The sequence below is a fragment of the Lagopus leucura genome, unplaced genomic scaffold (genome assembly GCF_019238085.1).
Source record: "Lagopus leucura isolate 7727_CA_CO unplaced genomic scaffold, USGS_WTPT01 Super-Scaffold_100157, whole genome shotgun sequence".
Taxonomy (NCBI): Eukaryota; Metazoa; Chordata; class Aves; order Galliformes; family Phasianidae; genus Lagopus; species Lagopus leucura.
In genome coordinates this window covers 10,054,935-10,079,919 of record NW_024962334.1, presented here as the reverse complement: position 1 = coordinate 10,079,919, position 24,985 = coordinate 10,054,935, and the positions used below count along the sequence as shown (strand labels likewise).

General features: G+C 37.4%; 1 protein-coding gene across 6 annotated transcripts in view; it reads left to right on the top strand.

Annotated features, from left to right (window-relative positions):
• NEK11 (NIMA related kinase 11) overlaps positions 1-24,985 on the top strand; it is an 85,639-nt gene that overhangs the window by 9,529 nt on the left and 51,125 nt on the right. For 4 of the 6 annotated variants that reach the window (XM_042889105.1, XM_042889103.1, XM_042889104.1 and 1 more), the window contains exons 3-6: positions 9,800-9,965; positions 14,992-15,110; positions 21,184-21,248; positions 22,838-22,964. In XM_042889105.1, the coding sequence (XP_042745039.1) occupies positions 9,800-9,965; positions 14,992-15,110; positions 21,184-21,248; positions 22,838-22,964 (477 nt within the window). Of the gene's footprint in view, positions 1-9,799; positions 9,966-10,586; positions 10,636-13,066; positions 13,184-14,991; positions 15,111-21,183; positions 21,249-22,837; positions 22,965-24,985 lie in introns of those variants that run through there. The other 2 variants (XM_042889108.1, XM_042889107.1) reach the window with 2 other exon arrangements.

Genomic DNA, 24,985 nt, shown 5'->3' with positions numbered 1-24,985 from the left:
TTCTGCATTAGACACCATTCTGCCAGACTGCCACTCTACATGTCTGCAATATGTAACAAAATATTGGTTGAAAGGTTCATTCTCGACTGCCATACCACCCAACATCTACCTCTGATGTTGGGGGCTAACATGATAAAACAGGAGGTACTACTTTTGGAGCAGCCCTTGTCAACAAGGTATTTTCTCTGAAGTGTGCATCAAGGATATTGTGTTTCTTCCATGCAGAACTAGCTCTCAGTTGCATTCAGCACATTGTAATGAGAAAACAATTGCCATGAGTGAAATGAAATCTGGATTTATTGGACAATTAATGTATTTTTCTTTCTTTTTTTTCCTGTTTCTTGTTACTGTTGTTCTGCTTGTGTGACACATTAGTAAATATAAGTCCTGTGTTTCTTTTGCCTACTTGATGTGTCCTTCATGCATTCTGAAATATCATTTCAGTGTTGATGGTTATTTACTTTTGTTTTGCACATAATTCATGGGTTTCTAAGACCACAATATCATACTCTGAAAAGCATTAAAAGATTTTTATCTTCCAATAAATGTATATACAATTAATTTCTTCAGTTAGTATTGCTTGATCTGCTTTGTCTATGCTTGTAGACTTCTCAGTAATAAGCTTTTATAAAGCTGTAAGCCATCCTTTTATCTCTCCCTACTCACTCCCCCTACCCCACCTTCTCTGCTTTTTTTTTTTGTACTATAGATAATTCAATGCATATCAGAAATAAACATTGAAGGAATTGCCTGCTGGAAAGAGACATGTAGGAAGAATGAGTTTTCTCATTAAAGTTGAAGCAATTAGTATTTAAATTACGTATGGGAATTAGTTTCACAGGAGAAACAATACTGCTGACATAAATATCCTTGCAACATTGAAGGGAACGTAATTCTGCTTACAAATATGTTTATGCTCAGTAAAGGACCAATTATGTTTTACACTAGAAAATGTTTTAATTTGAATTTCTATAGAATAAATTCTTACACTGATTGTCAGTGTGTCTGGTTTTCCTTTGCCACTTCCCTCTCTTCCAAATTGTCTGTTTTCTGTAAACTGATGCATATAGATGAGGTGATATGTGGGTGATATGTGGTGATACGTGAATTCACACCAGTTTTAGCATAATCAGAATTCTTTATGGCTTATGCTATAGCTAAAGAGTTCAAGTTGAAGAAATATATGTGTAACTTGTTAACTGAGAGATGTTTAATCCCATTATAATGTTTGAATACACAAAATGCTGCTTCCAAACTTTATTTCGGTAATAATAGCTGCTTCTTCTGGAAGGGGATATTAATTAGCAGAGCTCAGTTAAAAATCAGATTTATCAAGTGTGTGTAAAGAAAAATGCCTACTTCAGATGATTTGGTGTTTGCTGGAATTAAATCTGCAAAAGATATAGAGGATAACTAGAGTATTTAGTTCTTGTCTTGTTCCATCTGGAATCTAAAAAATCCATCTAGATAAGTAACAGCATGACATTTAACTACATTCTTAAACACTAGGCTGTAGAAAAAAGGATGAATGAACAGTAGATGGTGATAATGCAACACGGATTTATAATTATTTAATAATAAAAAAAAACAAAACACAACAGAAACCAACTCTAGAAACAAGGTATTTAGATTATACTCCAAAATGTCTAATAATTTTCCTGAGAAGACAGAAATCTCTTCCATGTAATTGATGTCTGTCAGTATTTGATTCAGAGCTGAGATGTCCCAGCTCAAAATATCTCAAAGATTTATTAAAAATAAATAGGTTTTAGTATCATAATAATTTTAATAATACTGTGTGCATAAATTATTACTTACGCTTTATATTATATGCTTTTATGCATATAATATTTTTGGATTGCATTTTTGGAGGTGTTCAAGGCCAGGTTGGATGGGGCCCTGGGCAGCCTGGTTTAGCATTAAACGTGGAGGTTGGTGGCTCTGCATGTGGCAGGGGGGTTGGAGATTCATGGTCCTTGAGGTCCCTTCCAACCCTGGCCATTCTGTGATTCTGTGATTCTGTTATGCTGACACTACTTAATAATGTTAATAATACTAAAATGTCTTCATCAGCGCTGCGGAGAATAGCACAAGGACTCTGCTTTGCTTTACAGTTACTGATTTTTTTCAACATTGGCACATATGGTTGACCAAGAATAGTTTGAAGCACACCCCTTTGTATATGTGAGTTTGTACTTAGTGCAGAAGAAAAATGCTTGCCACTGATTTGTTTCAACCTTGTTCTCTGAAATGAGCTTGTCCCAGGAAATATATTCTATGTTTTTGGAGGGTACTAATTAAGAACTGTTCATTTTCAAATGACCATAAACTGTATACATCATAAGCTGAAGCATCAGTGCATACGTTAGGGCTTTCATAAATTAAACATTTTGAGAAATACTTGTAGGTGCTATAATTGTGATTTGTTGATGGAAATGGAAAATGAATCATCTACTTCACTTGAGAAATGTCATCACCATAGAATCACAGAATGGTTTGGGTTGGAAGGACCTTAAAGCCCACCCAGCCACAATCCCCAGCCATGGGCAGGGCTGCCACCCAGCAGCTCAGCTGCCCAGGGCCCCATCCAACCTGGCCTTGAGTGCCTCCAGGGATGGGGCACCACAGCTTCTCTGGGCAGCTGTGCCAGGGCCTCACTACTGTCTGAGTAAGAACTTCCCCCTAATACCAGACCTAAATTTCCCCTCCTTTAGTTTAAAACCATTCCTCCTTATCTGTAAAAAGTTGATTACCCCTCCTGTTTTCAAGCTCCCTGCAAGTACTGGAGGGCAGTAGTCTTCTCCAAGCTGAGTAAATCCAGCACCCTCAGCCTTTCTTCATGAGAGAAGTGCTCCAGCTCTCTCGTCAGCATCTGAAGACACTTAAGCGTTGTTAAATTCTTTAAGATCTTGAGATCTTGACAAATAAGGGAGCTTGGCAGTCACCAACAACATGACATTTAATGAGAGCGAGTGTTGAATTCTGCACCTGAGGTGGGTTAACCCTGGATATACAGATAGACTTAGGGACGAGACGCAGGGAAGCAACTGAGGTCCATGTGTTTGCTCAGCGCAGAGCGGAGGAGCTGAGGGCAGGCCTCATGGCGGCTGCAGCTCCTCACAGGGAGTGAAGGGGCAGCGCTGAGCTCTGCTCTGTGTGACAGCGACCAGACACAAGAGAATGGAGCTGTGTCAGGAGAGGGACAGCTGGGGGTGAGGGACAGGGTCTGTGCCAGAGGGTGGTGGGCATGGAACAGCCTGCCCATGGCAGTGGACAAGGCCCTGAGTGCCGGAGCTCAGGGAGCGTTTGGACAGTGCTCTCAGACATTGGGTTTGGGTTTTGGGTGTTCCTGTGTGGAACCAGGGCTTGGACTCCATGGTCCATTCCGACTTGGGATATTCTGTCTTTTCTATGTGTATTCAGAAACCAAAATAATGTTTAATCCATCTAGGGAGCACCATTATGGTGCTCATACAGTGTTTGAATTCTTAGTAGTTAACTTAGGGATTAGTTCTTCATGCTGCTTGCTTCGCAATGTTCATGAACAACAAGAATGAGCTATTTTGGGGGCTAGTGGAAAAAACAGTTGTTGATGAAATGATGGGTTTATGGCTTTACTAATAATCTTGGCTATGGGCATGACAAAAGAAGCCCAGCATTTGATTTATGAAGTTGTGCTGCAGTGCTTAGGTTTGAAATTGGTTTGTGGCTTGACTAATATATCAGTAATGGCCATGGGAACAATAAAAGGAGCCTGGCATTTGATTTAAGAAGCTGTGTAGTAATACTTAAGTTTGAAATGTTTTGACTAATGTGCAGACATATATATACATGTAAGTAGGAATAGCAAACAGCACACCTCATTTGTTTTTCAGTGACTTTGCACCTGCTTGATTTTCCCAGATGCCAAGTGCTGTTAACATCCTATAAGAGTTTCTTTCCCTAAATAAAATCAAGTATTCTTTCCAAGTAGAGCTGATTTGTATATGACTTTTTGTATTTTATAATTTCACCAGTTTCTTTCTTCCTCAGTGCAAGAATGACTGTCTTTACGTTATCTGACCATAGAGATACTGGTGCTCCAAATATAGCTAATAAAAAATGTAAAGATTGATTGTTTTGATTTTTGATACTGAGCTGTAAACAGCAAGAAATGCAGTCACTGAGAGCGTGGAGAGAAATCTGTTAAGACTGTTAGTAAAAGCATTGCTGTATGTATTCTGTGTAGGATAAGATGATGGATAGTGGATGTAGACCAACCTAAGTGAAGATTCCAGATAGTAGGATGTCATATAAAATCAGTAATTGTTAATTGCAGGCAAAACCTTAGTGTATTAAAGTGCAAAAATGAGAGGTCTGAAAGGAAATGTGGTAACTGGAACACCTGACAGTGGACAAGCAACTTTATGTGTGGAGCTCCTCAAATGCAAAGGACAATGTCAAACCAAAGGGAACTTGTGATACCTGGGTGTAAAATGTACAGAAAAGAGAGCTTAAGCTGGAGACAGGACATTGTATCAAAAGTTACATTCCAGTGATACAATGTTTTCAATGGGGCAGTTATCAATAGAAATCTAAAATTGCTAATGGCTGTAGCAGGTAAATCTCATTGACTGTACACTATTCTAAAATAGCAACAGACTGAGAAGCTGTAATGATGGGTGACTTCATTTTATCTGTACGCAGATGGTATCCTGGTTACTGAACTAATAGTAGTCAGGCACTGGTACAGTCTGCCCAGAGAGGTGGTAGATTCACCAAGGTGTTCAAGAAATGTGTAGATGTAGAACTTAGGTGGATGGTTCAGTAGGCAATACTGATGGTAGGTGAATGGTTGGACTAGATGATCTTAGAAGTATTTTCCACTCTTAATGAATCGATGATTCTATGAATTTCCCAAACAAGGTGGAAGCAGTTGTGCAGACAGGACTTGAGACTGAGGGTTGTGCCCTGTTGTTTGCTTTGGTCCCTATTTGTAATACCATGCCTTCTCAATTTGCTGTTTAATAAATAATATTCAAGAAATTGTTAATTGCATAGACTGTCCCTTAATTTTAACATTTATGGCCAACTTCATATCCAATTACAGATCTAGTACAAGGTAGTACTTATAGACTTGTGCATGGTCCTAGCACTGAAGAGTTATCAGCATGAAGAGGTAGTTTTGCAAAAATCAAAGTGGATGGAAATGCTGTGTACAAGTATGAATTGTTCCACAACTCTCCATATTGAAGTTGGGGTGATTCTAGAAATATTAACTATATGGAATAATGAATTCCCAGCTTTGCACACTGATTATGTGCTAGCAGGTCTTGCTAATCTCTGGGTGCAATTAATTGAACGACTGCCTTCATGAAATGAAATTTCTATTTCATTAAAACCTTCAAATTTGGATCATTTATTCCTAGAGCACACCCGCTCTGTGGTAGTTTATTAAACATTCTTACTCTCGACATTAAAAGAGTTGTATTCCTCATACTTCGTTATCAGCAAGCAAATGTACCTAGTCAATAATTCATGTTGCAGTTCCCTCAATAAATGAAGTGCCTTTTGGGATAGGCTGTCGTTTTTTAAAAATTGCTTCTGATCCAGTAAGCCAAATTATATAATAATAAAGCATGCCATCAATGTAAACAAATACCAGATGGACTGTAAAACATTTAATTTTAGGTCGGTGCAAATAGACTGAAATAAACACTGCTGTGGCATATTGTCAGTCACTAGTAAAGCTCAAAAAAGGTTTTCCACTGGGTGTCCGTATCCTCAAGGATTCCTACTTCGTGCTTATTTTCTCTTGTTTTAAATCTTGCTCTATTTCTCCCCATTTGCTGCCCATTACTGCACATGGAGACATGGTGTGCTGGCCTGGCTGCATTTCAAAGTGTGACAGTGCAAGCCAGGAAGTTTTGCTGAGAAGAGCCAGGTGATGTTCCTGGGGATGTCCTGTGATCCTGAAGACAGTGGAGATGGGACAGCTGCTTTCTGCATTGTGGGGAGTGGGCTCATCTCTGTTGTTTTTTCCCCACCTCAGGGAATAACACTGCTCTACACATCCTCTAGGGTGGATGCAAACAGTGACAGGTGCTTTTTACTCTTTAGCTGTGAGTTTATTCACTACAAGGCTCCTTCAGTTGCAGTCAGTTCCAGATCAAGTTCTGTGTCTTCACACCATTAAATTGCAAGGATAGGTCTTATTTACATTTAAAATATGATGACTGTTATTTCATATTGATCTTTAAGATATCTGCTAGCCCTTCTGTTACTAAGTAGTTGATGTGTGATTACCATGTTATATCGGATATCCTTGTGTCTATATTCTAATTTAAGTGAAATTCATAATAGTAAATCTAAAATAGGACAACCATTTTCGCATTATATTGAAGGGAGTATTGCATTTCGAAGACATCTACATTTTAGTGTTATACCTGTTCTTCTGTATGTGCTACCCAAATCTATGATTTCTTCACTCAAATAGTTTTGGACTTTTAAAATCCTGCTAACACTTTAAAAACATGAAAAAGTTGGCTTTTTGATGGGCTGATGCACTCTGGAGACCCAACAAAATTTTAGGACAACTATCTGTAAATGCATGCTGTATATGTCTTATCACATGCTTTAAAAGTTTTCCTTACAATGTTTTATGGAACCCAGCTATACTTTGTTAAACTGTTCAATACATGCAGATTTTCAGCAGATGATACACAGGTACTGTCACCAGATGATATGCAGAGGTAGCTTTTAATTATAAACCAATCATAAATTGCAGGTTGTATCACGTAAACTGAAATACTTTGTTTCTTAAAGATGTAAGGATGGATTCCCTAGCTAGAGGGGAAATGCGTTCAGGACTGGCTAAGAGAAGTTTGTTGTTTTCCTATGCCAGCTAGTTTTTATTTTATTATTATTATCGATAGGCAGAAAGTCCATCAGTTTATAGATCTATCAGCTTATTTGATATCACAAATTGGAGAGAGATTGGAATGCCTTAAAGCACAAAGACTATGCTCTGAGAGAGTGGGATGAGGTAGAACAAATTTAGGAACATGAATGTGCTTTTTTATTGAAGACATTTAGCCTGTGTTTTTTTATCAGGAAAGAGGAAAGATCTAGAGACTATGGTCTCATCTGTGAATCTTCTGAGATCCTGACATAACTTCTTTGTCAATACTTAGCCAATAGGGAGCTTTTTAAAAATAATTTTAAAAAATTATTTACTGAGGTAGACAAAGATAGGCAGAAGGTGTAAGGTCCAGTTGCCACCTTCATATTAAATGTAGCAAAATCGAACCTTTCCTACAGAAAGCACAGATTATGGGTTTTCCAAACAAAGATACAGATTGGGTGGAGAATGGCTTGAGAGCAGCCCTCAGGAGAAGGATTTGGGGGTATGGGTTGATGAAAGACTCCACATGAGCCAGCTATGTGCACTTACAGCCCAGAAGGCCAACCGTATCCTGGGCTGCATCAAGAGAAGTGTGACCAGCAGGTCGAGGGAGGTGATTCTGTCCCTCCACTCTGCTCTTGCAAGGCCCCACCTGGAGTACTGTGTCCAGTTCTGAGGCCCCCGGCACAAGAAGGACATGGAGCTGGATCCAGAAGAGGGCCACGAAGATGATCAAAGGGCTGGAGCACCTTTCTTATGAGGACAGGTTGGGAAAGCTGGGGCTCTTCAGCCTGGAGGAGGCTCCATGGGGACGTTATAGCAGCCTTCCAGTACCTGAAGGGAGCCTACAGGAAAGCTGAGGAGGGACTTTTTATAAATGCATATAGTGACAAGACAAGGGGAAATGGCTTTAAACTGGAAGAGGGTAGATTTACACTAGATATTAGGAAGAAATTCTTTACTGTGAGGGTGGTGAGACGCTGGAACAGAGAGTTTGTGGATACCCCCCTCCTTGGAAGTATTCAAGGCCAGGCTGGATGGGGCTGTGAGAAACCTGCTCTAGAGGGAGGTGTCCCTGCCTATAGCAGGGAGGTTGGAAATGGATGATCTTAAAGGTCCCTTCCAACCCAAACCGTTCTATGAGTCCATGAAACGGTGCATCTACCATCTTGGTTGTATGACAGAAGTTTTCTTTATAGATGCAAATGTTTTCCAGTTCTCGCTATGAATTAGCATTACGTAGTAGAAACTCAACCTCTTATTTACATAAGCACATTTTTCTGATTTGTATTGCCAGCAATGAATCTTAATAAGAAAAACACCTGTCTTGTAGTGTGACAGCTGATGACAGCATCAAAATCTCTGAGGGACTAAGATGACAAGCTATCCCCGCACATCAACACATCAGGCTTCCATTGATGTCTTGGGCATACGATAATGTTGCATTAAGTGATGTTTAACAAGAGTTCATTTTATTTGTCAGTTTTGTGATGTGATCTCTATGAAGGAAAGTATGATGTTCCTGTGTCAGTGGACGATGAGAATATTGTAGTAGGTATTACATGTCTTTGTACAGTGAGCCTTTTCTCTAGAGATGCTGACAAATCAAATAGCACAGCATACTGCTGCATGAGGACTAGGCAAGTTTAGGCAAAAATGCATGCATTGTTATACTAGTAACTGATGGTTGAGATTTAGGAAAACATTTTCTTATGAAGGAATACACCTTTTTTTTCCCCTTAAATTAACTGAATTGCCATGGTTTTATCGCTGTCATGTTTAACTCGTGTGCCTTTACAGCCATACAGTATTGAATGGGAAATCATTAAAAGCACCGTGCGGATATCCCTTTGGTGTGGAACTTACCTCTCAAGTTACTGAAAATTTATCACTTTCTTTCAATAAAATACCGTGATATTCTCTAGTAGTCTCAAAATGCTCCTTCAGGTGTAGACCAATGATCCATGTCTGAGTGCCTGGTAAGATAAATGGAAATGGTATGCTTTTTTCTGATATATGCTTTTTGGATGACATTTCAACAGGAAGATCCCAACAGAATATGCTTCCTCTGAGTATTCAGCACCACAAGGTTTCTTTTCAGGACAGTTTGACAGTAGACTGCACATCTCCCAAGTACAGTGTAGAGCTGAGTCTGAATCAGGGATTCTGTCATGGCACTTTTATGTGCTTAAGTTGAAGAATATAAAAAGAAGTCCCTTTAATGTTTTCCACCCTAGGATGTTTAGGGCCTATCTGCTGCTGCTAACTACTGACATTCAGAGTTCTTTGGAACAGTAGGATTAGGTTTCAGCTTCAAATCTAGATTTGCTCTTTCCACTTAGGTGTTCAAATGAAGAGCAAGTTGATCTTAAAAAAAAAAAAAAAAAAGTGTCCTGATTTTTAATCAGAAAAACAGTCATAGAAATATTGGCCTCTGTGAGATTTTTTCCTCATGCTTCCACAGAGAGGCTCTGGCAGAAGCAGCAAAACCAGTCTGTTTCTTGCTGCTCCTTGTTCCATGTGTGAAACTTGAACATACGCTCTGAGTGGGCTTGAAATTACTGAGATTTTTTTTTTTAATTTATAGTTATTATTATGCAGTAATCCCTAGCACTGAAAACATGTCATAAAAAAAAAAAAAAAAAAAAAAAAAATCAGTACAGCAGGGAATTAGTGTGAAAAATCCTTCAAAATAGCATTTTAAAAATGTTGCTTGATCACTATGGTGACTAGTGGTTTTATGGCATTTAAATACGTGCTCTTTGTTTACCCACATTTGTCTAGTTTCATATTGCCAAATACTTGGCTAATGTTACTGTTTTACATTTTAAGAAACTATGGTGGGATTATAAGCATTATGAGATTTTCTGTGTTTTTCTGTTTTTGCTAATGTGAATATTTATTTTTTTCCTGTAGAAAGGTTCTGAAGGAACTCTCTATTGGAGACCTAAAGCCTAATGAAACAGTTGAAGCAAATCTGGAAGCACAACTCCTCTCCAAATTAGACCATCCAGCCATTGTCAAATTTTATGCAAGCTTTGTGGAGCGAGATAGTTTCTGCATTATCACTGAGTACTGTGAGGTGAGAGATTTAGATTACTTTGAAGAAATTTGATGGAATGTGTGCTTTAAAATAGGGTCTTAAAAGAAACCCAGACCAGTTTTTTTTTTAATGTTTCACTCTGTATTTTATTCTTATTTGTTAAGTTTGGTACCACCTGCTACTTGTTAGGCATTTTTCAAACAGACAGTATTACCTGCTTGTGTGTGCTCATGGACTTGCAGCTCAAAAACAAACCAGGGAAGAGAAAATAGTTTATTTAAATACTAGCTCATTTGGTTTACTGTAATTGGTAGTAAAAGACGTAAGGCAGATAGATATGAGATTTCTGGATGAACTTAGAAAGATTGAAGAACCATGAATGTTTTACTGTTTTACGCGTAAGAGAGGATGAGATTGGGAATTTGGAGGTGCACTGTGAAATTTGATGCAAATGAGTAAGGGACAACTGTCTTGTGAATTGGAGCTGATTACAAAGAGCTTAAGCCTGATCATGTAGGTGATGAATTGCTAGCAGTATTTACTTTTTAAAGTGGAGAATATTTGATGAGTCAGACCAGAGTGCAAGGGATACAACTAATTCTAAAGTAGGAGACAGTACTGTATAATTACCAGTTTGATTTTTTTTTTTTTTTTGACTGCAGCATTTGGTTTAAAAACATATTGATAAAATCTGTCTAAAGGCTGTAAAGTAAGTATTTAAACATATTTAAGCCAACTTTTTAAGAGTTTATATGAAACAAATGTCTACTTTTGCGTTAAATATAGATGTGCTGTTCTTAAAACATCTGTTATACACACAGTGCTCTTTTTGTGAATCTGTGAAGCAGACTTTTCAGTTGTGCTCTGCTAGACATTTGAAATACTTTGAAAGCTAATGATGTTGGACCACTAGGTTATCTGTCCACCATCAGGCTTGTATTAGCTAATCACATTTCTCCAAGCATCCAACTTTGATGTGAATAATTGAAGAAGTAAAATTTGTGCAAGTCATTCCCACCTTAGAAACCTTCTTTGATGACAGTTAAATGCACATTATAGCGGGGATTTTTTTTTTATTATATCTGAAATGTTTGATTATGTTATGCAATCTGAACATTTGTTAATGTACTCTTCTTATATTCATGCGGAAATTCTTTGCTTCACGCTCTGAATGTCTGACAGCTGGGGCTTAATGGAATTTTTATATTGTCAACTCTTACTGGGAATTCAGTGCTGAGAACTGAAGGATTATCCTAACTATCCAGATATTCCTGTGCACTGTGATTCTGTAGAATGCAGCCCAAAACCAGATCAGTTGATCCTGTAGAAATGAAAGAGTCTCTTTCAGCAGCATTATGGGAGTAACTAGTGCCTTTGGTCCACTGCTTTTAACTTTTATTCTTCTGTCTGAAAGGAAGTTATTGGTGAATAAAAAGGGTGTGATAGTGATCACAATAATAATCAAAACCTGTTGCAGCATGCCTTGATATCTTTCTTTAATTCAGATAAAGTCAACTGCCCTGAATTGAAGTATTTTAGTATAGAGTAGCCATAGAATCCAGTGGATGTGTACTCAAACGCACACAAATGCATTAGAAAAGGCAAATAAAGCATGAGGAAATTGATGTGTTGACTGTGCAGCTGAATCTTTTCATTTTTGAGTCTACTAGGTCAGGCCAGAATGACACTGGGTCCACAAGAATTTGCTTCTGATTTTTCCAGAAGGGCAGACAATGTTGTATTATTGCCATTAAGCAATTGGGATGTATTAAATCAATTGTTCAGATAAGGGAAGTACAAAGCACAGTTTTGCATACTGTTATATTTGCATACTGCTATCCTATTTTACCTTGAGTATTTCTATAAGGTATGCTTTCGTATTTACATATCTATAGCCTGTCTTTTAATATGGTGGGAATTGGATCTTTTTATGAAAAAGATGCATGTTTAAGTTGAGAATAAGAAAAGTGCGTCTGTTCTATCCTTGTTTGGAAATCTAGTACATTCAGTTTCTCATGCACAGAATAATTACCTCTTTGGCAGTAATTTGTACTCTTGGACAGACTTAAAATAAAGAATAAACAGCAAGTTGGCATGGAAACAGAACTACCCTCTCAGCCTTATTCTGTTTTCTCCAAAGAACTGTAACTCATTCATTAGCTGCCGTACTTTGTTCGTTCTTGTTTGAATCGTGTAGTGAGCCTCCAGTGCAGCTGCCCTGTCTTATGCCTATCCTATGAACAAAAGACATCTTTTAATATAGCTGAATTCTCTCAAAATTATAGAAAAGAAGTATGTGTATTCTGTTTCAGTCTTTTTCTTGAGCTTTTCTGACAACTGTAATGATTCAACATCTTAGGTATATAAACAAGATGAACATTATTATGTAATTCAAATTTGAAACAAAAAACAAGCTTTTGCTTTTGTGAAACTTGGGTTTCATTTTCTGGCATACATTGGACTTCAATCAAATACAGTTTTTAGAAATGCAAACAAAGTAGTGCCTTTAAATGTTGTATCATTTTAATACATCAAAAATCAGAGCTAGTTACACTTTTCCTCAGATAATTATTTCTGTCTCTTCCCTGCATTCTCACTATGATGTGAACATACATATACTAAGGAAATTTAAGGAGAAGTAGTAATTAAAGCAATTAATGCCTGTTCACATCATCAGTCCCTGGTACTGAGCTGTTTTAAGTTAGTGGTGTGTTTGATGCTCTTGACATTTAAATAGAAACTGTAGCATGGAAGCTTTCTATTTTGTTTCTACTTTGTTAATTTCCTCATGGACTTCATTATATTGGCTTTCCAAAATGCAAAAATGGGTTAATAAACTTTTTTAGAGTTTCATGGCTGCAAACTTTCAACAAATTTGTAATAATGCATTTTTGTTTTCCTTTCTTAGACATAGCAATAAGCTTAAACTGCAGGACATTGAGACCAATCTTGTCAAAAGCCACACAATTACTTGAGGGCACATGTAGTACTTCATTTGACTGCTTTTTCTCTTCTTAGATCATCTGAAGGACTTTTTAGGTCCTATGTTTCTTTGATTTTCTCACATCAGTGCATGACTGTGGAAGAGAATACATTGGGAGAGTGAGAAATGGTGATCGCAGGCTGCTGCACTTCAGCTGTTTACCTGTTTAGTCCCCTGGGGACAGTAGCCAGCTGCCATGGGTTGGAGCAGTCCCTGAGTCTTGGACTACTGCTACTATTGGCTCTCTATGGTCTGGGGCAGCCATCTGGAGTAGGTGAGTCAGTGCTTTTGAGGTGCACGCAGGCTTAGACACAGCCCATCTGGCTGCCATGCGGCAGGGTACCCAGCAATACCTTTTCTTCCCTTCTTCTGTTCTGCTGTGAGCAGCCATGGGGAAGCTGTTGAACATTTTGAGTTGCAAAGAGAGAGCAGCTGCTCAGAGCTCCAAGCTCCCAAAAGAGCTTCTCTCTGGACTGCAGCAGGGAGGCAGATGGAGAGTTGCAGCCATAAATATGCTGAATCAGACATTTCGATTTAGAAATGGCAGGACATTGTTAGGGAACACATTTTTGATATGTGACAAAAACCAGATTGTCTCTTTTTTTTTTTTTTTTAAACAGTCACTTTTGAACGTTGCAATTCTTAGAGTTAAGAACCACAGGAATTATTGTAAACTCATCTCCACTCAGAAATGTATGGATGTGCAAGGACAGAACCTGCTAATTTTGTAGTGTAAGCCAGTGGTTTGGGGAACCATTGAGCAGACTTCAACATTTTAAGAGTCAACAACAGTACAAGGAAAGGTTGATGATGGGAAATGACATGTATCAACATAACCAGTGATTTATTTTCCATATGCATCACAGTGGTACAGGTTGAACTATTTTCTTGTGCATGGCAAACACACACACAGCTATACATTCTGATTTTATGCAGAGTGTGTAATGCAGAAGTAAGGATTTATGTAGAATAAGTTATCTTGGTGTAAGGTAATTTATCACTAGAATACAATATGACTCACGGTCCCTTTGCTGTGGGATTAGTTACCTCAACAGAGATCTTGCCACTACTGTCATTCCTGTAAACAAAATCCATTTATTTTATAAACTGGATAAATAACCAGCAGGCAACCATCTCTCTCTTTTTTAGCAAAATAAACAGTTTTCATTTAACTCTCCTCAAGAGCCTCTTTCATCATGCTGTTGTTCAAATGACTTTTTCACATACATGCATTTACAGTTTTCAAGTAGTCTTTTTCTTTATATATTTTCCAGTTCATTTGGCATTGCCTGCTATGCATCACGTTGCTTCATTTCAAGTGTTACATCAAAATTCAATTGTAGTTTTTAATGAAATATTCCTAATAGCACATGCTACAGTTTCTAAGTGCTTGAATTCTGCTTTGTTTCTAGCAAAAGAGTATGGAAGAAGGACAAGGTATCATAATTCTTTTGAGAGAACTGTATAGTTTATTCGATTATGCTTATTTCAACATAATAAATGAGTGTCTCTTGACTGTGCATTGCTTGACTTAAGTGGCAGTGTTTTCCCCAGAATTACAAGCCATTAGTTAGACAGGTCGGGTTAGAATCATTTTGCTTACTTAGGTGTTTCTATTTGGGCCACTCAGTGTAGGCTGTCTTTGTAAGCCATTGTAGAGAAACAGCACTTGTACTGCATAGTCTCTGTCTTCCTAAGGCAAACACTTAGATGGCAGAGATAATTGCACACTACCACTGCCTGTTCCTCTTATTAACTATAAAGGGAGTTTGAGGTGACCAGCTCAGATGGACGTGTTTAAAACTGGGTGATGTGAAGTGAGAACAGCAGAGAACTTTGGTCATTTTGTGACACTAAGCAAGAACTGACCTACTTTCCCTAGGCAGCCAGTCTGCTTGATCTCATTTGAGTCCAGAGTTCTGTATGCTTCTGGTGCTATGAGAGTTCAAAATTCATGTACAAGTATTAATTTTACTGACTGTGTGCTGAAACCGTAAGAAAACGGAGTCCTGTGTTTTCACGAAGGAGAAGACATTTTAAAAACTTACTTTAAATGTACAAATGTTTTGTGATGTTTTTCAGGGTGGAGATCTAGACTATAAAATTCAAGAGTACAAAGAATCTGGGAAATTATTCACACAAAGACAAATAATAGAGTGGTTTATACAGTTGTTACTTGGAGTCAACTATATGCATGAAAGGTACAGTCATTTTAATATGGAAACATTTGGCTGGGAGGGGAGTGAGTAAACTTCTACTTTCTTATACATGTTGAAATAGAAATTAAACCATATTGATTATTTTGTGCCTGTATAAAATCCTATTTACCAAGCTGCTATAGAGCGTACGTAGTAAATTTAAAGTGTAATTAATTAGCTACCGTGCAAGAACATTGTGTATTATATCTTTTACAGTGCAGTACTGGATGTCTTTCAGTGTTAATGTTCCTAATAGCCAAGTGAAAAATCTAAGACGATAGAATTTGTTCAGTATTGTTAGAATAAATTGGAGCTAAGGTTTAAAATAGAAGACAGCATTTTAAAGGGGATTCAGCGAATAAGTCTTGCAAATGTTTAATGTAAAGAATCAAATAATATGCTTGATGTGGTCCCATTGAAATCAGTGAAGTTAAACACATATATCTTTAAGCACTAACATTACTTTTAACAGCACATCAAAGATTAACCTAATCATTTATGTCATTCAGACAGTGGCATATGATTAATTACCACATTCTTTAACCAACAGTGCAAGATCCCATGCCATCACAGACATCAAGTTGGTTATCTGATGGAGTGTCATAGAGTAATGGTTTAAAAATGTCCCTGCTGTAGGTAACCAAGGTCAGATATAAGGTCTCAAAGCAGGAGTTAAAGGTTTCATGTGAGCTGTAGGGAACAGGCGCTCCAGCTGGTAGCATGCTCCACACACAACTCTTGCCCAAGTTTGCAGACTGTTGAACAGCTGTGGAAATAACACTTGGTCTGAACAGAGATAACGACAGGTAAATACCTACCTGGTCATCTCTATGAGTGCCTGCAGTGTGATTTACACAGGCTGATTTAAGTGATTTAAACAGTTCCCTCATTGCCATTGTAGTGATCACATGTATGTAACCTGTTTGGTCTTCTCTCTGTGTCATCTCATGCTGTCATCGTGAAGCTAGGTTTTTAGCACAGCTATAGATATGAGGGAAACAGTGCTGTGCTGAGCCAAGAGGAGAAGGCTACTATGCAGAGAGCTGGAGGACCAGCTGCTCAGGTAGGAATACAAGGGCCCCTTTCAGGAGCAGTGAGACAGATGAAGTCAGCCTGGCTTTCAGCATCTTCTCCTCTCCTTTGTCTCTTCTCTGTTGCTTTTGTATGTTAGCAGCTCTGACCATGTTAATGAACAAGACAGAGTCCTTTCTGGAGACCATTGTAGCCCACGAGTCCAAGATGCTTCATCCTGCCAAGACAAACCATTTGCACTGTTATTCTTCTTTTTGAACATTCAGAATTAAAAACGTCCTTGCTACAAGGACTATCTTAAAGGCTAAGGATGTTTATCTGCAATCACCTTGTATGACACTTTGCCACTTGTAAATAATTAATCTATACAATGCCACACTCAATTTTAGGTGCCTGTTTTGGGGAAATGAGCTGATTTGCCTAGAATAATGACATAAATCATTAGTACAGCTAGTGGAGATAGAGAAAAGTTGATGTTTGAAGGTTAGGTTACACCTAGAATCTAGAGATGAGAAATCTTCTTTTTTTCCCCAGGGTTTTTTTTTCCAATCTGAATATAAAATAGATTGTATGAACACTATATTGAGGCTGAAAGCAGCGTGAAATTCATATGACTGTTTCAAATCTATCTCACAGCAGGGCTTGGGCCAAATTCTCTTGAGCTGCAAGAGAGCAGTAGATGGAGACAGTCGCTTGTCTCCAAGAACAAGTATTCCTGAGTTGAGTTGAACTGAAGTATGTAGGATACCTTTGACCTAAAGAGAGAGATGCCTAATGAGTTTTTGCACATACAGTGTCAGGCTGTAGAGGGAAGAGGACAGAGTAAATTGCTGTCTAGGACTCAGAACATTTTGGTTCCTAATTGTCAGTGTCACAGAATGAATCGTAGAACAGCTTTGGTTGGAAGGGGTCTAAAAGATCATCTGTTTTTCACTCCCCTGCTGTGGTGATACGCATGGGGTTTGTACACAGTGTGCCATGCCAGCCCCACAGGCTGCAATGATGGTAGCACAGCAGGGAGAGAACTCAGGATGCCGTGTTTTTCAGTGTTCACCTGAGCTAGAAATGACATAGGAAAAAGGGAATAAAAATCCATATTGTCTAACTAAACTATTAGTGCTTTTTTTCCACCCTTTTCTTGAAATCTAGTTTAATAATTTATCATTAAAAAGTTGGTAATCTGAAAGGTCTATTTGGAATGAAATCCTTTCTTTAATGTATGCGTTTAGATGGTGCATTGTATAGACTAATGCAAAGTAATAGATTGCATGAGCTTATTTCCTTATGCCTCTGTTACCTTCTTTTTTCCCAAACATCCTCTTTGCCTGCTTTTTCTCTCTGCATTATTTTTCTAATCTTTTACTCAAAAAAATCTTTTTAGAATTCCTATGAATGATTTTTTTAATATATATATACGTATGTATGTGAAATTACTGGGTTCTCCAGTGAAAATAACAATTTGATTTTCAAACAGCATTTCATTTTATGTCTTTGAATTAAAGCTATTTAATAGTACCTCTCCAGACACATACAAATGTCTTGACAGTTTTATTTGTATTTGCATTTCCTGTACTTCATTATGTTCTTGACTGTATTCACTAGAAAGCCTATTCTCTATCTTATTAGTATACAGCCAAACAATAGCTTAGATGGGAAATGGTAGGCTTTAAAACTACTTACAGAAATGCATTTGGATTACAAAAATGTAAACATATAATAACAGTCCACTGTTTATATATAAAGGAGTCATACATTATTTCTTCTACACTGATATGGGAAAAAACATATAATACTTATTTGAGTTGTGTTCTAATGGAAAGAAAACTTAGCGCCCTAGATTTAGAAGCTTCAAGTATTCATTTTCTATGGGCTGGACTTTGTCAAGCCAATTTTCAGAAAATCCATCTGCTGTAGATGGGAGTTTTTATTCCAGAACAGCAAAACATAATTATTTATAGTTTTAGACATAGAGTATTATATGATTGTGCTTCTTTTACAGCTTTAGTTGAACTTCTATGCTTTTTGAAAGCTCTCATGCTGGAGATTTATCTCTAAAAAGAACTGTTCTTCTACTTTGCATTTCTCCCCCTGTAATAAGAAAGACTGCAGTTTAGACATTCATGTCTCTTACTTATGCTTCATAAATCCCAAAGGAGTAATGAACATCTCCTGGTGACTTTCCATTCATTGTCTATTTTACATAATTGGAAGAATTTTTGAATTTAAACTCGAAAGCTAAATTGTCTGCAATTGAATAGATTGAATCCTCATTTGTCATTTGTGTAACCTAGAAGAGAAGTTAAAGACAGCAACATAATTTCAGTGATTTTATCTACACAGAGAGTTAGTGTGAAACCATCATCTGGTGTCTGGCATGCTTGTAGCCCAATGCACACCAGGGCACAAAATGGATCCCTCAACAATCAGGCAATGAGACTGTTAATTCGTTTAACCTCTGCTTGAACAAAGATGACCATTATGTTATCCATCACTTTCCTAATCTTCTTGAATAGTATACTGACACTGAGATTTTGATAAGGTTACTGTTTATGAAAACAAATCTTTTACTTTCAATCTACAGGGTAGAAGACTTTGCCCAAGTCCTTTATGTGGATTTCATGTTGTCTTTTCTAGTACAGGATCCACAGTTATACAGAACCACTTAGATCTCAAAATAGTTCTTCAGAAAGAGCGAAGAGAGTTACATTTCTGAGTGTTTCACAGCAAGAACTACTTCAGATTCAATTAGCTTCCCTTGCTGGTAGGTTGCAGAGAATCTTTATTCAAGGAGGCTGCCTGCTGCTCAGTGATCCACACTGCTTTATCATTACTATGAGACAGCAAGCAGGTACTCTATAGAAGATATAGGCACAGGTATATTTATAGGCCAAACTTAAAACCATCCTGAAGTGTTAATTTCTACCCAAAATATCAATAACCACTTCGCTGACTGTCAAGTTAGATTAAGTGTTACTGGAGTCCAGTTAGATCATGTTGCTTTATTGACAACGTATATTTATTTCTTGCTAGAATTAAAGTAGTTGTTTCAGTTAAGGTTTCAGCTTGTAACTTGTTTATTGTCTGACATATCCAGGCAGAATAAAGTGGTTGGTATCGAGAAACATCATTTTTTTTTTTTAATCGTATTCATACATAAAGGGATCTCATACTTATTGTTAATGCCAATAATTTGCAACAAATTTGAATCAATATATCACAAGCATTTATTAACATTACATTCTATTTCAAACTGATGTGGCCAAAATGCTTGTTATTCAAATGCTTGTTATTCAGATCACAGTTACCCGGTTTTTCTGTGCAAGGAGTCTATGGTTATATTTCTACCAAACAAAAACAAACAAAAATCTAACTCAAGTAAAATCTATCTCAGTGAAATCAACTTCTTTCAAAGGCTCTGTGTGATGCATGGTAAGGAAGCAATTTATGAAACTAAATTAACAGAGCAAGATTTATATATGACTATAGATATACGTGGGCTTATAAACCAATAAGGAATATACTATTAGTTTAATTTCCTTACTGATGTAATGCATGATGAATGTACATATATTGCTCAAGAAAGTAAAAAATAAATTATGCATAAACATCAGCTGAATAAGGCATTCATTTTTCTGGATGTACACATTTCTCACTACAAGTATTATTTTCATGACAAAAATTACGAAAAAAAATCATAAGAAGTATAAAGAACTCTTTTAATGTCCCATTAAAATACAATTTTCTTGTTTGACCGTGTGTGCATTACAGTACCTTCTAGTAGCTATTATACTTTTTTCCTTCCTGTTTATGAACAGAGTATAAAAAATAAAAATCAATATGTTTGTTTTCTTGCAAAAATTGTTTTCAAATGAGGTGTGGACTAAACAGCTTATTTAAATTGTGCTGTAGACTAAGCATTTTGTAGTGTTAATGTGCAAGCTATTTTGGAAATCATTTAAGTGTCTCAGTGTGTAAGACTTTCATAATTCAATACAGTTTGACATAGTACTTGAGAATGACTCAAGAGCAACTAAAATCTACTTATGCATGGAATTTTTCTGCCCACATCTCAAGAATTTTACAGCTTTTCTTATCTATTCTAAATGGCTATACGAGGAATGCATTTATAGTACCAGTTTCAGTAGCCAGTCTGTGCTGAATGCTGTTCCAAATAAATGCTGTGTATTACCCAAGCTATGAGGAGCTTCAGAGTGGTTGAGTTCAAGTTTAGCTGAGGTTGTAGGAAACCCTTTTGGAATTGTTATTAATGAATTCATTGAGACTGTGCTTTGTGTACTGCAGAGATATATATTTTTCCCTAATAGGGTGGAGAATTCCTGTCATGCATTAAGATCTCAAAAAGCCGAGGACATGCAGTTAGTCCCAGTGTGGTGTGTAGCATGTGATGTTGTTCAGTCTTTGATAGAAACATAAGTCTGTAAGAGCTGGTTGCTCTCTTTCTTTTCCTTTTGATCTCTGTCTTTGTGAAGTTCTTTTATCTTCCAGACCATTACTTTAAAAAATTGTACAACTAGCCTCGTCTGAATACGTATTTGTCTTTCAAGTAATACATTTTCTCTGAAGGAGGATTCCATGAGCTTATTGCTGTTTTTCTTATCCCTTATTCTACTGTGATACATCTTATTCTTCTGGCTGTAAATAGTATGTAATACTTTTAAGAAGAGTGAGACAGGAAGACTTGCTTTTCTCCTTTCCTCGGGAGCTCATTTTAAACCTGTATCTGTATTCTCTAGCTGGGATTCCTGGGCTCATTTTATTATCCTGTCTGCTTAGGCTCTTAGCTTGCATGTGGGTGTCTGTGAATACATCTCTGTGGTTATTTGGAACTCGTTAATGCCACTGTCTCTTTACATTGTTAAACAGAGTTAGACTGTAACATGGTGAGCTGTCCTTCCTGGCAAGGAAAGAAGATAAATACTTGAGAAACCTGGTAGTTGACTGTGAATCCTTCAAGTTAGATGAGATTTTTAAAAAATCTTTTTAATTTATTTATTTATTTATTTATTTATTTATGGTATTACAGGAGAATACTTCACAGAGACTTGAAAACCAAGAACATATTTTTGAAGAATAATCTTCTTAAAATTGGTGAGATTTCCTTTTTAAAGACATTTTATTATGATAGAACAATCCAGCAGACATTCCGTGAATAAGGAGATTTAAATAAAGTGATATTAGATGTAATGTTTGGTCAATGGTCAAACATTTCCCTATCAGACAATAGAACAGAGTCCAATCAGTTGGTGATGTCCCAGGCTTGAGGGTGTTCAAAGCACAACTAGACCTGAACCTGAGCACCCTCATGTAACTTTAAACTGCTCCCGGTTTGAGACAGGGGTTTAAAAACTTTATAGCTCTCTACAACTCCCTGAAAGAAGGTTGTGGTGAGGTGGGGGTTGGCTTCCTCTGCTGGTAACTAGTGATAGGATGAGAGGAAATGGCCTCAAGTTCTGCAAGGGGGGGATTCATGTTGGATATTTGGAAAAACTACTTCTCTGAAAGTGTGGTGAGGAATTGAAACAGGCTGTCCATGGAAGTGATGGAGTCATTGTCTGTGGCAGCGTTCAAGAAACATGTGGATGTGCTACTTTGGGACATCGTTTAGCAGGCAATATTGGTGGTAGGTAGATGGATGGTTGGACTAGATGATCTTAGAAGTCTTTTCCAACCTTAATGAATCTATGATTCTTTGATTTTATGATCAGATGACCTCCTGAGGCCTCTTGCATCTACACCATTCTGTAAATCTGGGTTCTCATTGTTTTTCCCCACACTTAAAATTCTGTCATTTTTTAATGTCCAGTCATTTTATTGTGTCTAACAGTAAAACATAAAGAGTTTATGCAAATAGATGTTTTCATATGCTCTTGAAATGTTAATATTGTATTAGTATATTTTTGTCTTTATTTGTGCTCTGATCTAATATGGATGTCCTGATCCATATCTTAGTTTTCTCTCTTTATTTACTAAAAGCAGTAATTGCAGGATCAACTCAGCACTTAATTGCCACTGAAATTATTTCACATTAATTTCATTTCTGTAAAGAGTGCCAAGCATTTATTGCAACAACTTGATTTTAAGTTACTTATTTCTGATTTTTTTTTTCAGTATTCATCACCATGGTGCCAAAGTATCAAGCTCTGATGCCTAGAGCAATTCACTACACACACTGACAGGGAAAAATCTTTCATAGTATCCCAGTGGTGTTGTTAACTTTTATCTGTAGAAGTTATCAGATAATGTGGACAAAAACTTGTATTTTTTAAATCCTTTGGCCTATTTCCTGCAAATACAAGAATGGTTGGTACAGGATAGTTCCTTTCTTTTAAATGGGTCATAGGTAAAAATAGGTCAAACCTTTCCAATTAATTTTAAATGAGATGGCAACTCAGATAAGAAATTACTGTTGAATTTGAAGTGATGATCAGGAATTTAAGTAGATCTCTATCTCAATATCAGTTGATTATCAATATTCTTAGTTCTCGATCAGACTTGGGTTTTGCATTGTCTTCTGAAGTTTTGTCAGTTTATACAAGCAGAGGGCACGGCTCTTAATATAAAACATGAGAAGTGAATAGAGATGTGTACGAAAGCTGTGGTAACCTCTAAGTTTGTATGAATTTTAATCTTATTGTGCTTAATTGTTTGGGGGTGGATTTTTCTGTTGTTACTTTTAGGGGACTTTGGAGTTTCTTGTCTTTTGATGGGTTCTTGTGATCTGGCAACAACATTTACCGGGACGCCGTACTACATGAGTCCAGAGGCACTGAAACACCAAGGATATAACACAAAATCTGATATTTGGTGAGTAATCAGCATGCTGTTTCATTTCATTTATTACATCCAGTGAAAAGGAGATGTCTTGAAAGGTAAAATGTCATCTGTTGCCAAGGTCAGCATTTAACTGTCGTTAGGAACTCCTGTCCTTTCCCGCTCCCTTTCCTTTCCTATCACCAATTTTTATTATATCATGACCCATTAACTGAAGTTAGCTGAGTCTCTCTGCTGCTTTTTGTTATCAGGTTAGTACAATGACTGGTAAAACTGAACGTCGGTTCCTACTGAGAAGCCTCTCCAGTTGTTAGATATAAATACTTTTGATAAAGCTCATGAAAGCTCATTTTTTATTGCTTGACATATGAGAGGTCAAGTTCTGCAATTGTTTTGGGCTCTTCGTTTCTTAGGGGCTTTTTTAAAAATGTGACAGCTCATTTTCTTTCAGTCAGTAGCTTCAACTCATTAAATAAATTGGTTTCCTTCAAAAAGTGATAGCAAGTTTCTACCTTAGGGAGGAAGGTAGCATTCTTAGCTTCTTTCTTTGCAAAGACTAGAAAGTCTCAGTCTTATTAAACTTGCTAGGAATTTTTCCTTTGAGTCCATGTGATCCCAGTTTTATCACACCATGCCTAATTATATTGTCATCATTGTTTTTAATAGTAATATCCATACATAAGGCATTTATATGGCACAAAATATTCATTCCTTTTATAGAATGTAAAACACAGGTGATGAATAAAATGGATAAAATGACAGTATTTCTGTAACTTGAGGAACAATATTTATTTTCAATTCTGACTTCAGCAGAGGAAATGTAGGAATGTTAAAAAGAACTATTATTCTATGTCTGGTTATTTATTTTGTTAACTGAGCTTATGTTTGATGAGGCTGGTCTTGTGTCCTTCAAACCACACTATATTCTGTGGCCTATTTTATGGCATCCATACATAAGAGAAGAGGAAAGGACTAAAAGATCAGATGAGCTGGTAAACGGTCTGTTCCCATTTTGCACAGTTTTAATGCAGTGACACATAAGAAGCCCTAGTAAAGGTGAACTCCATATAAGAACTTCATAAACCTAAAGGGAGACTTAGCATCCAGGCTTTAAAGCTCAGCTTTGAGATAGAATTCAGGAGTATTCAGTGTTAGGGCTTTAGAGGCCTTACAGAACAAGATAAAGGGCTTTGTCCTGAGTAATTGCATTTACTGTCTGAACCCTATAGCAGGAGGAGCAGAGTCACTGTTTGTTCCCATTTAATGACTGCAGGAGGTAAACTGTGGCAGGCAGAAGTGCAGCACTCATTGCTGCCAGCTCAAAGATCCATCTCAGTCCATGAGCAATCACTGGGAAGAATGGCCACCACAGTGCCTTCTGTAGCTGCTGGCCTTGTGTAAAAGGAGCCTTGGGAACAACCTGGACATCCTTGCCTGGAGAGCGTGTGTGTGGCCAATCAGCCCAGCTTCTGCCCTGACTAAAGGGGAGATGAAATACTTGTGCTGCTTTGCAAGATGTTCATAGACTTGTGAAGATGTTACTCAAGTCTTCTATGAGTAGCTGAATTGAAGTTCTCTCTTACGACCCATCTTGATCTCCAGCAGGCACTACCTTTTCATCTCTGGAATATAAGGTTTTTTGAACATCAGAGAGAGCTTTGTACTTTCTAGTGTCTTCATGCAACCTAGAAAGCCCAGATTTTCCAAGAAGGTCAGTGATAGCTCCTACAAATGTCTCTAAAGCTAAAATGGGCTGTTGTAGCTTTCCCTGTAATCTCTTTTATTCCAGAGAACTGGAGATTCCCTTGGCACAACAGCTTGCAGCCGGTTTAGGTCCTGCTTTTTTCATTTTGCAGACTGAGCATCATTCTCCCATCTCACCTGAAACTGTCTCTGTGTTCAAATGCCCAATAAAATTAACAAGCCATGAGTTGTTAGCACTGTATTGCACTTACAGGTTTTTCCAATCCAAAGAATTTGTAGCTGCTTAAATGAGACTGTAATCTGTTCTGGCTTGTAGTCTGGCAAGGGTATACGTGTATAGATCCTCCAGT